General features: G+C 32.7%; 1 protein-coding gene across 1 annotated transcript in view; it reads left to right on the top strand.

Annotated features, from left to right (window-relative positions):
* The window catches only part of LOC143066868 (2-oxoadipate dehydrogenase complex component E1-like), a 47,037-nt gene extending 37,772 nt beyond the window's left edge, over positions 1 to 9,265 (top strand). Inside the window, exons 12-16 of the mRNA XM_076239679.1 lie at positions 4,558 to 4,658; positions 5,947 to 6,294; positions 6,872 to 6,935; positions 7,542 to 7,627; positions 8,069 to 9,265. Coding sequence (XP_076095794.1) covers positions 4,558 to 4,658; positions 5,947 to 6,294; positions 6,872 to 6,935; positions 7,542 to 7,627; positions 8,069 to 8,170 — 701 coding nt within the window. The 3' untranslated portion in view covers positions 8,171 to 9,265. The remainder of the gene's footprint in view (positions 1 to 4,557; positions 4,659 to 5,946; positions 6,295 to 6,871; positions 6,936 to 7,541; positions 7,628 to 8,068) is intronic.
* The last annotated feature ends 7,656 nt before the right edge of the window (positions 9,266 to 16,921 follow it).

Consider the following 16,921-nt stretch of genomic DNA (forward strand, 5'->3'; position numbering starts at 1 on the left):
CACAATCATATTTGGGGTATCTAGTTTAAAAAATGTGTGGCGTGACCTGGTCAACCAACCAAGATGGCCGCCACGGCTAAAAATAGAACAAAGGGGTAAAATGCAGTTTTTGGCTTATAACTCAAAAACCAAAGCATTTTGAGGAAATCTGACATGGGATAAAAATGTTTATCAGGTCAAGATCTATCTGCCCTGAAATTTTCAGATGAATCGGTCAAGTGGTTGTTGGGTTGCTGCCCCTGAATTGGTAATTTTGAGGAAATTTTGCTGTTTTTGGTTATTATCTTGAATATTATTATAGATAGAGATAAACTTTAAACAGCAATAATGTTCAGCAAAGTAAGATCTACAAATAAGTCACATGACCAAAATGGTCAGTTGACCCGTTTAGGAGTTATTGCCCTTTATAGTCAATTTTTAACCATTTTTCATAAATTAAAGTAATCTTTTACAAAAATCTTCTCCTCTGAAACTACTGGGCCAAATTAATCCAAACTTGGCCACAATCATCTTTGGGGTATCTAGTTTTAAAAATGTGTGGCGTGACCTGGTCAACCAACCAAGATGGCCACCACTGTTAAAAATAGAACATAGGGGTAAAATGCAGTTTTTGGCTTATAACTCAAAAACCAAAGCATTTTGAGGAAATCTGACACGGGATAAAAATGTTTATCAGGTCAAGATCTATCTGCCCTGAAATTTTCAGATGAATCGGTCAATCGGTTGTTGGGTTGCTGCCCCTGAATTGGTAATTTTGAGGAAATTTTGCTGTTTTTGGTTATTATCTTGAATATTATTATAGATAGAGATAAATTGTGAACAGCAATAATGTTCAGCAAAGTAAGATCTACAAATAAGTCAACATGACCAAAATGGTCAGTTGACTCCTTTAGGAGTTATTGCCCTTTATAGTCAATCTTTAACCATTTTTCATAAATCTAAGTAATCTTTTACAAAATCTCCACTGAAACTACTAGGCCACAATCATCTTTGGGGTATCTAGTTTGAAAAATGTGTCCGATGACCTGGCCATTCAACCAAGATGGCCGCCACGGCTAAAAATAGAACATAGGGGTAAAATGCAGTTTTTGGCTTATAACTATGAAACCAAAGCATCTAGAGCAAATCTGACAAGAAGTTAAATTGTTAATCAAGTCAATATCTATCTGCCCTGAATTTTTCAGATGAATTGGACAACTGGTTGTTGGGTTGCTGCCCTCCAATTGGTAATTTTTAAAGAAATTTTGCCGTTTTTGGTTATCTTGAATACTATTATAGATAGCGATAAACTGTAAACAGCAATAATGTTCAGCAAAGTAAGATCTACAAATAAGTCAACATGACCTAAATGGTCAATTGACCCTTTAAGGAGTTATTGCCCTTTATAGTCAATTTTTAACAATTTTCATTAATTTGGTAAATTTATGTAAATTTTTACCAAATATAGTTCTCTGTTACTAATGGGCAAAGTTCATTATAGATATAATTGTAAGAAGCAAAATCGTTCAGTAAAGTAAGAACTTCAAACACATCACCATCACCAAAATACAATTTTGTCATGAATCCATTTGTGTCCTTTGTTTAATATGCACATAGACCAAGGTGAGCGACACAGGCTCTTTAGAGCCTCTAGTTTTTTAGCTCGCCTGGCCTAAAAGGCCATGTGAGCTTTTCTCATCACTTGGCGTCCGTCGTCGTCGTCGTCGTCGTTAACAATTTTTCAAACATCTTCTCCTCTGAAACTACTGAATGGATTTGAATGAAACTTAAAATGATTGTTCCTTAGATTATCCTGCACAAAGTGTGTGCTTCGATTTTTGATCCGTCAAAAAACATGGCCGCCGTTACTTAAAATAGAACATAGGGGTCAAATGCAGTTTTTGGCTTATATCTCAAAAACGGAAGCATTTAGAGCAAATCTGACATGGGGTAAAAATGTTCATTAGGTCAAGATCTCTCAGCCCAGAAATTTTCAGATGAATCAAACAAACCATTGTTGGGTTGCTGCCACTTAATTGGTAATTTTAAGGAAATTTTGCAGTTTTTGGTCATAATCTTGAATATTATTATAGATGAAGATAAACTGTAAACAGCAAAAATGATCAGCAAAGTAAGATCTACAAATAGGTTAATATGACCAAAATTGTCAATTGACCCCTTAAGGGGTAAATGTCCTTTAATGACAATTTTTCACAATTTGTTCATCATATTTGCTAACTTTAAAAAATCTTCTCCTCTGAAACTACTGAATGGATTTGGATGAAACTTAGCATGATAGTTCCTTAGATTATCCTGCACAAAGTGTGTGCTTCGATTTTTGATCCGTCAAAAAACATGGCCGCCCTTACTTTAAATAGAACATAGGGGGAAGTTTTTGTGTTTTGGTCTGTTTTTCTTATACTATATGCAATAGGTCTACTAAAATTGGTTTATAGAATGATTGTAAGGTGTACATGTCTAGCTGACAGGTGTCATCTAACCTTGACCTCATTTTCATAATTCAGTGGTCAAAGTTAACTTTTTTAGTTTTGGTCTATTTTTTTAATACTTTATGCATTAGGTCAACTATATTTGGTGTATGAAAATATTTTATGATCTATATGTCGGTTACGCAGGTTTTATTTGAACTTGACCTCATTTTCACAGTCCATTGCTAAGTTTTAAGTGTTTGTGTTTTGGTCTCATTTTCTTTATTTATAAACAGTAAGTCATATATATTTGTAATATTGAAGAATTGTTAGCTGTACATGTTTGCCTGGCATGGTTCAATATGTTCAATAAGGCATTGTTTACCAGGTGAGCGATTCAGGCTCTTGAGAGCCTCTTGTTTTCTTCAAATTTTAGTCTAAATTTTTTTTTTAGCTCACCTGGCCTAAAAGGCCAAGTGAGCTTTTCTCATCACTTGGCGTCCATCATCCGTCGTCGTCGTCGTCCGTCGTCGTCGTTAACTTTTACAAAAATCTTCTCCTCTGAAACTACTGGGCCAAATTAAACCAAACTTGGCCACAATTATCATTGGGGTATCTAGTTTAAAAAATGTGTCCGGTGCCCCGGCCAACCATCCAAGATGGCCGCCATGGCTAAAAATAGAACATAGGGGTAAAATGCAGTTTTTGGCTTATAACTCTAAAACCAAAGCATTTAGAGAAAATCTGTTTGTTAAACAGGTGAAGATCTATCTGCCCTGAAATTTTCAGATATATCGGATAACCCGTTGTTGGGTTGCTGCCCCTGAATTAGTAATTTTAAGGAAATTTTGCTGTTTTTGGTTATTATCTTGAATATTATTATAGATAGAGATAAACAGTAAACATCAATAATGTTTAGCAAAGTAAGATTTACAAATAAGTCAACATGACTGAAATGGTCAGTTGACCCCTTTAGGAGTTATTGCCCTTTATAGTCAATTTTTAACCATTTTTTGTAAATCTTAGTAATCTTTTAAAAAATCTTCTCCTCTGAAACTACTAGTCCAAATTTATCCAAACTTGGCAACAATCATCTTTTGGGTTAGTAGTTTGAAAAATGTGTCCGGTGACCCGGCCATCCAATCAAGATGGCCGCCATGGCTAAAAATAGAACATGGGGTAAAATGCAGTTTTTGGCTTATAACTCAAAACCCAAAGCATTTAGAGCAAATCTGACAGGGGGTAAAATTATTTATCAGGTCAACATTTATCTGCTCTGAAATTTTTAGATGAATCGGACAACCCGTTGTTGGGTTGCTGACCCTGAATTGTTAGTTTTAAGGAAATTTTGCTGTTTTTGGTCATCATCTTGAATATTATTATTGATAGAGATAAACTGTAAACAACAATAATGTTCAGCAAAGTAAGATTTACAAATAAGTCAACATGACCGAAATGGTCAATTGACCCCCTTAGGAGTTATTGTTCTTTATAGTCAATTTTTTACAATTTTCATAAAATTTGTAAATTTTTACTAACATTTTCCACTGAAACTAATGGGCCAAGTTCATTATAGATAGAGATAATTTTAAGCAGCAAGAATGTTCAGTAAAGTAAGATGTACAAATACATCACCATCACCAAAACACAATTTTGTCATGAATCCATCTGCTTCCTTTAATATTCACATAGACCAAGGTGAGCGACACAGGCTCTTTAGAGCCTCTAGTTTTCATGAGCCACTCAATCTCTTTATAAAACAAACTATAGTTCATCATTAGAGAAATTATTGTTTGGTAAAAATGTTCACACTATAAAAATACTAACTGTTTACAAAACTTTGATTATTTTGAAATCTTAAGAAATTTCTTCCCAAGGAAAAGATAACCTTAGCTGTAAAATAGACAAAATCTGAAAGAATTTTGTGTCCTCAATTTCCTCAACTTTGCCTTTTAACTTTTCTGTTTAGAGCGTCACTGATCAGTTTTATGTAGACAAAAATTTGTCTAGCATACAAAATTTTAAGTCTGATATATATGATGAGTTTATTTCTTACCTATATTAAATACCTGTTGTAAGAAGTTATATAAAAAAGCGTCACTGAAAGTCAAACTCATTAAACTCATTGAAATTAATCATCTTATTTCAGTGAAATGGTTATTACAGAGTGATTTAGTGATGTTACTACCACATGGTATGGATGGAGCAGGTCCTGAACACTCATCCTGTAAAATTGAAAGGTTTTTACAGGTAATGTCAAAAGGTCAGGGTCATTTATGTCAAAGGTCAAGGTATGTAAAATGGTTATTACACAGTGAGTTAGTGATGTTACTACCACATGGTATGGATGGAGCAGGTCCTGAACACTCATCCTGTAAAATTGAAAGGTTTTACAGGTAATGTCAAAAGGTCAGGGTCATTTATGTCAAAGGTCAAGGTATGTAAAATGGTTATTTCAAAGTGACTTAGTGATGTTACTACTACATGGCATAGATAAAGCAGGACATAAAAACTCCTCATGTAAAGTTGAAAGGTTATACAGTTTATATAAAATGATAAAGGTCATTTATGTCAAAAGTCAAGGTATGTAAAATGGTTATTACAGAGTGAGTTAGTGATGTTACTTCCTCATGGTATGGATGGAGCAGGACCTGAACATTCATCCTGTAAAATTTAACGGTTTCTACAGGTAATATCATAAGATCAAGGTAATTTATGTCAAAGGTCAAGGCTTGTAAAATGGTTATTACAGAGCGACTAAGTGATGTTATTACCTCATGGTATGGATGGAGCAGGACCTGAACATTCATCTTGTAAAATTTAACGGTTTCTACAGGTAATATCATAAGATCAAGGTCATTTATGTCAAAGGTCAAGGCTTGTGAAATGGTTATTACAGAGCGACTAAGTGATGTTATTACCTCATGGTATGGATGGAGCATGACATAAACACTCACCAAGTAAAATGGAAAGGTTTCTACAGGTTATATCATAAGGTCATGTTCATTTATGTCAATGGTCAAGGTTTTCTAAATGGATAGTATAAAGCAAGTTATTGATGTTATTACCACATGGCATGGATGGAACAGAACCTGAATGCTTATTATGTAAAATTGATTGGTTTTTAAAAAGTAATGTCATAAGATCAAGGTCATGTATGTCAAAGATCAAGGGTTGTAAAACGGTTATTTCAGAGTTACTTAATGATGTTACGAACAAATGACATAGATGGAGCAGTACCTGAACACTCACCAGGTAGAATTGATGGGTTTCTACAGGATATTTCATAAGGTCAAGTTCATTTATGTCAAAGGTCAAGGTTTATTTTCAAGAGAATTTGGGACATCTGAATTTTTGTAAAGAAAATTTGAAAGTTATAAAAAAATATGTTTTTACCAAGTAATTTTTCCATTATTTTTAAAAAGAAATGTACAGTTTAAAGTTGTGCAGCAAAGCCTTACATATTAATCTAAGATAGAGATTTTGAGTTCAGTGACTTCTTTTTGACCTGTTTTAAATTTTAAACACTTATTTCCAGGCAACAGACAGTAGTGAACACAAAGTAGACGGAGACAATGTCAACCTTCAGGTTGTCAATGCTACAACTCCAGCTCAATACTTCCATCTTCTCAGACGTCAGGTGGTTCGGAACTTCAGAAAACCATTGGTGGTGGTAGCTCCTAAAACAATCTTACGTTTACCTGCAGCAACGTCTACCTTAGATGATATGTTACCTGGAAAAACATTCTTACCAGTGATTGGTGATAAGAAAGTTAAAGGTGACAAGGTCAAAAAGATCATTTTCTGTAGCGGAAAACATTTCTATACATTGGATAAGGAGAGGGATTCCAGGAAGTTAGAAGATGTAGCACTTGTTAGAATAGAGGTACTTCTAAAAAGTAAAATCAAAGAAAATTCAAAATGGAAATTCCCTGATCAAATGGCAAAATCAAAAGCTCAAACACATCAAACAAACGGACAACAACTGTCATATTCCTGACTTAGTACAGGCATTATTTTAAGTAGAAAATAGTGGATTAAACCTGGTTTTCAAAGCTAGCGAAACCTCTCACTTGTATGTCTATGACATTTGCAGAAAATATCGTTACATTGACAATGATGTGGGTCTTTGTGGGAACAAACAAACAGACACAATTGGCAAAAAAATTGGGGTAATGCAGACTGAAAATTATGATTCTATTTTTTTAGAACTTTTTTTTTTTAATCATGTGGTTTGAAAAAAAATTCCATTAAAACATTTATTTTGTATTCAATACACAAGAAGATTTTCATACACTAGAAATGATTTTGATCCTGATTTTCCAGTAATTGAACCTTTACACATAATAGAGGTAGTGTGCCATGGTGTCCTACACTGTATTGACACATAATGTTATGTCTTTTATATATTTAAGACATTATTCTCACCTCTTACTAAAAAGATAACTAACTTTTCATTGTAGAGTCTATGTCCATTCCCAGCAGGGGAAATTCAACAAGAAGTAACCAAATATCCTAATGCTACAGGTATATTTTAATTATTGCAATTTATACAGCAATGATTAATTTTTAATTTGCATAATGTTAAAAGAAGGTAGTAGAAGAAAGTATTTAAATTTTTTTATAATCAAACAGATTCAAGATGTCAATTTGATTACCTTACAAAGTTCTCCCTCAGAGCCTTTTTAAACAGTATTTAGCATCAAATGAAACACTAAGATAATTCAATACACCTCATCCATATTTGGAAATCTGTCCTGGTTAAGCTGAGAATCTGTTCCATTTGAACTTTTGACATCATACAACAATCACTTTTCCATTGTGGCGTCAGATATTTGGTATTATGACTTCAAAATTTTACGCCAAACCTTTGTGATGTCCAGTAATGGCGAACAAATAGCGATACAATGTATGGAGATATACTATATATGTCGATCATCAAACACCAACCAATACATGCCATTTCTAACCTCAAATTGAGTATTATGACACCTACTGTTAGATTGATTGATCGAAGGTTGATTGACACTACCACAGCACATAAGGTTACATCATAACCATCTAACAGAAGAATATTTTACAGTATTTCAAGAAAGAATTCTTTTTACCAGGATATTCATTGTTGTTTTTCAGATTTCCTTTGGAGTCAAGAAGAACACAGGAATATGGGAGCATGGACATTTGTCTCTCCAAGGTTTAATAATTTAGTTGGATGCCAGGTTTGTTTTTAAATATATTTATATGCAATGTAATTAGTTCCAAGAAATACCTCTGAATCATTTCAAATGATTGGTCATTTGATAATATACCAGAAATAAATAAATGACAAACATATTGCTTATAAATACATTTTACATGTTGAACGGTATTTTATAGAAAATAATAATTTCAGTTTTTTATTTATTACTTATTATTAGCTGGAGACGTGAATTAAACAGACAAAAAAGCATAAGGAAATGGATGAAATTTAAAGAGAATAATGGTTATAATAGGGTGCTAAAATTTTAAAGAATAGACTATTATGAACAAAAAAAAGAAGTCTAGGGAAAAATGTAGAAAAAATGGGAAATACAGAAATTAAGAACCTCCATCCTAAACCTATTTCTATGTCACTTATAAAGAGGACTTTACTTACTGAACTTATTTTTATTATATTGTAGTTACGGTATGTTGGAAGAGATCATTTAGGTTCTCCTGCTACAGGTATTGGTGAAGTACATAGACAAGAAAGTATACAAATCATTGAGGATACATTTAGTTAAGGAACAATTATGTAAAAATTATGTTCAGCATTAATGTATATGTGGGATAACATGTGTATGAAGTTTTGTAATTGACCATTGTACTAAAATTACCGGTGTATACATTACATCACAAGTCTTAAAAAGGCAGAGCTATAACTTACCAGAAACTGATTTTTATTTTTAATTCAGTGACAAATTTTATAATTCAAAAATATCATATTCTAGGCCATCGGAGAATTTGCCACTGGAGGTTAAGATATCTATCAATCGGAATTCATGCAGTCCCATCTAGTCTCTATTTAATGATAAATCAAAATGAACCCATAAATGCCTTGAATGATTATTATTTTGTTTAGGCCTTCTAAGTTTCAAGCCAGTATATATGTTAAAACTCTCATCTAAGAACATTTTTAAAGAATAACATAATTTTGTATTGATACTTGTGAACAATATATTAAAAATGAGTTATTTTAAATCAGTTATACTAAAACTCTTGCATTAACGGTGTCAGTTTATATTTGTAATTCCATTCATTCAACAAATATTTCTTTGACATTTTTGACAGGCTCTACTGAACAAAATGATTTAATATTTAGCTAGAAACTTATTAGTGATGGCTTTTAATGTGTGTTTTTTTTCCTGATTTGCCAAACACAATAAAGTTTCTGTTTGACAATAAGTTTCACCTTGAATTTTGAGCTGTAATGTGGGATATGTGCGCATTGCATTTGTGCCAATTTAAAAAAAAATCCAATCTTTAATTTGCGTCAAAAAATATAATCTACATCTGCAGCAGTAATAGTGAAGATAAAGTACGGCAAAAACACTATATTGGTGTATTTGCATTGATAAAGTACGGGAAAACACTATATTGGTGTATTTGCATTGATAAAGTACGGGAAAACACTATATTGGTGTATTTGCATTGATAAAGTACGGGAAAAACACTATATTGGTGTATTTGCATTGATTTGTATGTTTTATTATCTAATCAGTGATGTTTTTGTATTTTGAAAAGTTGTTAGTGATTTGCTCTGTTATATTGTTTTTGTATCATATTAATCAGCTGTGATATTTTGTCTAATACTGAACTGTAATAAAAGATAAACAGGGTATGGTATTTAAATGTTTTATGCCCAAAGAAAGTTATGTGACTCTTTTTATACGACCACAAAAAAAATTGTTGGGTTTGTTTCATGATTTGGTGTTGTTGTTGTTGTTGTTGTTGCCCGTAGATACACGTGGTTTCAGGACAATAGCTTTAGTTTAAGCAGGTGGATCTCTATGATATTTTACATGAAGGTTCACTACCAGAAAAGGAAGGTTGGGATTGATTTTAGAGGTTATAGTACCAACAATTTAGGAATTAGTGGCCAAAACAAGCATTTTAGTTGCTTCTGGACAATAACTTGTAAGTGTACTGATATCTCTAAAATTGTACCAGAAGCTTCCATATCACAAACGTAACGCTTGGATAGAATTTTGGGTAATTGCCACAAATATGCAGGAAAAAGGTCAAAAAAGGGGTAAAAACAAGCATTATTATTTTGTTTCAAGACGATAACTTGTGTATGAGTTTATGATCGACCGCTTAAAAATTGTACTACATGGATCCATACCTCAAAGAGAAGGCTGGGATTGAGTTTTGGGGGTCGTTACTCCAAGGAGGTCAAAAAGATTAGGAGAATGATTTTTTGAGATATCTTGAAGACAAGATCAATAACCTTTATGTGGAGCCTTCAACTTAAGTAAAAATAAAGCTTGACATACCGATCCTAAATTCCGTCATTGTAGTTGGCAGCAGCATTCACAAATATTCACAATTTTAATAACTTTCTTAAACTAATCCTGATTTGTACCAAACTTGGATATAAGCTTGTTTATAATCATAAGATAATATCCAGAAGTAAATTTTGTAAAAAAAACCCTGCTTTTTCCGTATTTTACTTATAAATGGACTAATATAAAAAAAAAAAAGAAGATGTTGTATAATTGCCAATGAGACAACTGTCCACAAGAGACCAAAATGACACAAACATTAACAACTTTAAATAACAGTACGGCCTTCAACAATGAGCAAAGCCCATACCGCATAGTCAGCTATAAAAGGCTGACTATGACTAAGACAATGTAAAACAATTCAAACGAGAAAACTAACGGCCTTATTTATATAAAAAAATGAAGAAAAAAAAGATGTAACACATAAAACAAACGAGCACCACTGAATTAAGGGCTACTGACTTGGGACAGGCAATAATTAAATGATGTGGCGGGGTTAAACATATTAGCGGGATCCCAACACTCCCCTAACCTGGGACAGTGGTATAAACATACTGCATAAAAACGAACTATAAAAATTAGTTGAAAAAGGCTTAACTCAACAGATGGACAAAAATACAAGTTGACGCGGTAAGTTTTTCAGATGGACAAAAATACAAGTTGACGTGGTGAGTTTTTCTTCTAGAAAGCATTACATTTACTCTGTGGTTAAAGTTTTCGAAATTTTAATAACTTTCTTAAACTATATTGGATTTGTACCAAACTTGGACAGAAGCTTGTTTATGATCATAAAAAAGTATCCAGAAGAAAATTTTGTAAAATAAATAAATTTTTCCGTGTTTTACTTATAAAGTAAAGTAAAGTAATCTTTATTTAAAGTCTTAAGAGCTCTTTAAACTGACTGATATTAATAAACAAAACATACTTGTAATAACATCAGATACACATACAACACAAACATACAGACAGACAGCACATATATATATTAATACATAGATAGCACATGTAGAATAAAAGCTAAGCAAGATATATATTAAAACAAATGTCTAATATCAGCACATATATAGTAGCACATGGTATTTATATCAGAGTAAACATGCAAAATTAAACACTATAAGCACAAGTAAAAGACTGCATGCAGCTATAGAAAAGATAATGCATAAGCAAAAGAAATAAATAACAAAAATAAAAAAAAAAAACTGCAAAAAGATAAAACATAAAAACAAACAGCAGGCTTATACATGGACTTTTTTTTTATGCAAGGATACCATTCATTCAATCTGTGTTTAAAATTTTTTTTTTTTTAAAAAGCTTTCTTACTGTATCTGGAAGGAAATTTCGTTAAAATGTTAAACCTGTTAATTAGTGTCTTATAGATATAGGAAGATGTGGTGTGACTACCAATGAGACAACTCTCCATCCAAATGACAATTTAAAAAAGTAAACCATTATAGGTCAATGTACGGCCTTCAACACGGAGCATTGGCTCACACCGAACAACAAGCTATAAAGGGCCCCAAAATTACAAGTGTAAAACCATTCAAACGGGAAAACCAACGGTCTAATAAATCTTATTTATAAATGGACTTTTTTCTTCCGGTTAATATTACATACAGTCTGCAGGTAAAGTTTTTAAAACATTAAATAGATTCATAAACTATCCTGGATTGTTACCAAACTTGGACAGACGGAATAGGAATAATTTTATTGATTTTTTCCCTTATTTTTGGTGAGCCTACGATTAACAGCAAAAGTAGGCGAAACACTAGGTTCCGTGGCACCCTTACAAATTTTTTAAAGCTTGCTAGAAGTACCAGGTGGAAATAAGAAACCTTCTACAAGCGTGATTCAACATCCAATGCTGGTAGAATCTTGTACACCTCGAACTTCTTCTTAAAAGAGAGACGAATGCTACCAAAGGGATACAAGTATTCAAACTCAAAAGGCAAAAATAAAATAAAGATTACAAATTGACAATCCCCTCGCATCAAACAAACCACGAAAAACATTATTCTTAACACAACAAGAAGCACTTGAAACTAAGCAAAACGAACCCCACCAGCCCTAGGGGATCTCAGATGCTCTTCAAAGGTAAGAAGATCAAATGTTGCACTCGTTGTGTAGCTCAAGTAAGTACGTATCCTGTGATACGTCTCATTCGGTAGATCACGTTTAAAGAGGACAAGATGATGAGAGAAAATACATGGAATAACGTATTAATTTGAATATTTACATGTGCTGCTGGAACATGCTACATAGAAATGGTAAGTTCACAACAGGAAAGCTGAAATCATCACTTTTGTAGAAAACTTTGTTCTCAACTTACATTCAATGCCTTATATATGAGATAAAGGAAATTATAGCTAAAAAATCATATATTTTTTTTCCCCATCAAATTGTGAGCCAACACTTGCCAATTGCATTCCAGCTTTCTAACAGTTCATGATGATTGAAATAAAGAGACTTTTAAATCGGTATTAAAATGTTCCCATTCAAACCCTTTGTTACTTTAGCATATCTTGACAACACATAAGTCTTTCATATACGACAACTGTCCCATCTATAAAATGATACTGTTTATTTCTTTTGGATAGTTTTATAGAATGTCACACAGTTTAAAGCAAGTGTGACAAATATGCATATAAGAAATACAAACTATCCCATTTACAAGTTTGTTTTCATGTCTTTTTTAATGAACTTATGCTTGAGAATGATTGTGTGAGGGATAATAGGAAGGCACTTCTTATTTCATATAGAAGTCACCCAAGATATAATTATTTTGTAACTCTCATTATAGATGATTGATTTCTTGATTGATAACATATTTGTTACATTCAAAGGACATGTTTTTCAACAGACTGTCGACATTCCAATGGGAACGAATTGTGCCCCTCTTCTTGTCGACTTGTTTCTTTTTATTATTAGGCTGACTTCATACAGGCACTTCTTAGGAAGAAAGATAACAAGTTAGCAATAACCTTTGAGTCTACTTTCCGCTATATAGATGATGTTCTTTCACTAAATAATTCAAATTTGGTGACTATGTTGAACACATCTATCCCATCGAATTAGCAACACATAATATGACAGATACAGTTAAGTTGGCCTCATATCTTGACTTACATCTAGAAGTTTATTCTATGAGGATCGTTTGAAAATAAATCTTTACGCAAATGAGACGATTTAAGCTTTTCAATTGTAAACTTTTCATATCTAAGTAGCATAATTGATACAATATTCCCATGCTTGTATTTACTATCATGATTTTCTTGATAGAGGATTGCTGCTCACAAGGAAGCTATTAAACCAAGAGTTCCATATGGTGAAGTTGAAATCATCCCTTCGTAAATTTTACGGACGCCATCACCAGTTGGCAAAAAAATAAGTTCATCAACTGAAGACTCTTTTTACTTCTTAGTCTTCAGTGTACGTGAAGAAGATCAACCTTAGTTATCAATATGCCGTGTGTAAGAGAGATGGTGGTTAATTCTAATACCTAAAATTATTTTACTCAATGATTTATGCAGAACATTGTTTTATATTTTCAGAAGCAGTTATTGGTAACAGTCTTTCGTTTCGACATTAGCTACAATCATGCACTTTATGAGAATTCATGAAGATCTTAATTTCTTAAAACTATTCCTCAACGCACTAGAAGTCTTTTTTTTTTCTTAATTACATATCTGCAATACACTTTTCTGATGTATGCATAGTTATGTTGTCTGCATCCGAGTTTCTAATAATTTAGATTTCAGATTATATAAACAATAGCTGTTTGGTAAAAATTACTTCGATCATCCTTCTTAACTTTTGTTTGCTTTATCTGACTTGACATAATCATCATTCCTGTTTCTCTGTTTATGTCGTTATGTTTAGGATTGATACCATCAGACTCTGATAGTATTGTCTTACAGGTTTTACCATCTGGGGTTAGTATCACTATTCTGTTGGTTACAAGGGAAGCTATATAAACAAATTCATTCTGTATGTTCATGTGGATTGTCATTGTCTTGATGCTGACATGTCCATAGAAGTTCTCCAGTACTTTTATGTCTTTTATAGCAGCAGATTTTGTTTTCCGAGCAAATAGTACCATAGATATTTTTTTGGAATAATGAAATATAAGCGATGCCAACTCCTTCTAAGATTGTTTGAGACATATCATTCAAATTAACAATAGTACTTATGCTGATGGCTAATAGTGATAATAATCACTTCCTACTCCACAGCAGTAATGAGAAACTTGAATTGTTTGAATGATTTTATACTTTTCTATATCCACCAGTACAGTCTGGTTTGCACCATCTAATGTGACAGCCACAGCCACTGTATTATTTCTGACATAGCAAGCACCATATGGATACTCTGTGAATATTAAGACTTTTTTTTCAAAGATACCAGCATTGCCAAATAGCAGGAGCGCATGACTTCTTTCATCAATACATTTATAAAGAATTAGATATTTACCTTTAGGTAATATCATACAGACATGTGGCAAGGGGGATTTCACATCTTCTGGAATTGTCATAGTTCTAGACAGGGATGGTTTAATGTCTTCAATTTTAGGAACAGTTGTTACGAAGTTCTGTGCTTGATCTTTTCTTCCGGCCTTTAGTCAAAGAGTAGATTGGTTGGTATTGATATCGCTAAATGATTTGACCTCTTTTAAAATTGATTGCAGGTCAGATGAGATGACTACCTCCAAGTTCTTTTCTTCTAATTGGTCTCTGGATTTTAATTCATCTATATATTTTGCTGCTTGTGATGTAGTTTTCTCAATATTTCTCAGACCAACATACGTGTGTAGCTCAGTTGCATATTGTGTCATTTTTGAAAAATCACATTGCAATTGGCTTATCTGATTGGCTTGTGTTTTCAGTTGCTGTAGTAAAGTGTTCATCTTAGATTTAAGCTGTGAATGCTTTGATTCTAGGTTATCAAATTTTTTTTCAAACAGTTGAACTGAAGCATATGATTTAACTTGCTTCAGAACATCAGACAGGGGTTTCAGGTCTTGACATTTCTGGTGTTTATCAGTGAGACATATGAAAAAGCAGGGACAATCATGGAAAGAAAAAAAAAGTTAAAACTTTTTCTTGTGATCTCGGCACTGGCTGCTTATTTCTAGAATGAATTTTGGTAATTTATGTAAGTCTTTAGTTGACATGGTTTTTATGGTCTTCAAATGTTCTTGACTTTATGTGATGTTTTTCACAGTCTGTACATAGGAATACCTCACATTTTCTATGCACCATGTAACAGCAAAACAGAGGGTGCAAAAGTCCCTACCTGGTGAGGCCATATATTCTCTTTTAATTTCTGAAATTTAGAGTAGAAAAAATAAAGTTTGCCTGAAGATCCAGAATCAGTCTTTAAATCTGCCAAAACATTCAGTTCAATCAGAAAAAAAAACTCTTTTCGAAGGAACACTAATTGATCATAAAATGTTGATCTGGCCTTTATAATACTTAACAAGAAATTTTATTCACTCTGGCAGTTTGGTTTTAAAATTATTGATACCAGAGGGATTTATGTTTAAGATTTATGATCTACACTCTCTTAAGGATGTATTTAGGTGAGGTTTTGGAATAAGTGTCAAATGTTCAGACTCCTTGGTAATTTTCCCCATAACACCTGTTTATCTTTTAACATAAGACTTAATAGCTCATTAAAGTCATTTGACAAAGTCAGTAATAGGACTATTTACTGATCAAAAGTGCAGTCATAATAATTAAACTGTTTTATTTGGTATCAGTCAATAAAATTTAAGGTATAAAACTTTCATTTGAGATAATATATGAGATTTTTGTGAGTTTATGCAGTGTTTATATCAGGCTATGTTATCTGCCATACACATGGTATGTCGTATTTTTTTATATAGCAACTTTCCAGCAGCGCCTGCATACTGAGAATATATCTCCCAATATTGATATGATATTCCTAAGGGTTGTATTTCCCATCATGATTTCCTTTGTAGCGGTTGCTGTTCAAAATGAAGATATCAAACCAAGAGCTCAAAGTGTTGAAGTTAAAATCGTTCCTTCGAAATTTTTACAGACGCCATCATGAGTTGGTTGGCTGTTATGAAATATCCGTTTCAATGATGATAAATGATGTGTTCCTTTCGTCATACAAACAAAACTTTACCCTTTCCATGAATGTGACCTACCGAGATTAAAGGTTCCACATGTGGGGCAGGATCTGCTTACCCTTCCAAGGTACCTGAGATCATTCCCAGTTTTTAGTGGGTTTCTTATTGCTAAGTCTTGTGTTTTATCACTGTTGTTTCTCTGTCCTTTTTTCTTTTTTAGCCATGGCGTCGTCAGTTTGAATGTCCCTCTGGTATTCCCCCCTCTTTTATAGGCTGCTGGTCAATATATAAAAAATGATCTGGTTAGTTGAGGCTTTTGTCAAAAGTTAATATATTTGAATAATTAAATTTTTTTAAATTAAAGATATTTGAGTAGATATTCAGTCTAAACAATAAATAATTTTAAGATATAAGATAATTAAAGAAGACTTCTAGCTTATTTGACAAGAAGCTACTCAGCATAAATATTCATTTTTAAACTCAAGAAATGATAAATATCAATAAAATGATTGCAGGTTTACTATGTCCTATATATAGCTAGCTGCGCAACTGTAGCTCTAAGGTCCACAATGAAATAAGGGGTACAAATCAAATAATTTCATTAAATCTTCATGACGACAATTTTTGGGAGTAGTAATTAACCTATGTTTAACATCACAAAAACAACTTACTGTGCATTTATAACAATTTATAACATTTTTTTTATGAAATCATATTGTCAGGGTGGGAAAAGCTAAAAACAGCACATATTCAGGTTTAAGGCTCTGAATTTGCAATATGTGACTTTTCGTCCCAAAAAAGATTAAAATATGGCTACTTTCATTTCAAATGATCAGTTAAGACCAAAAAAATCAATTGTATTCTGAATTTTGGGTTTCACCGCATTTCTCTTAAAGGAG

Source organism: Mytilus galloprovincialis, chromosome 3, assembly GCF_965363235.1.
Source record: "Mytilus galloprovincialis chromosome 3, xbMytGall1.hap1.1, whole genome shotgun sequence".
Taxonomy (NCBI): domain Eukaryota; kingdom Metazoa; phylum Mollusca; class Bivalvia; order Mytilida; family Mytilidae; genus Mytilus; species Mytilus galloprovincialis.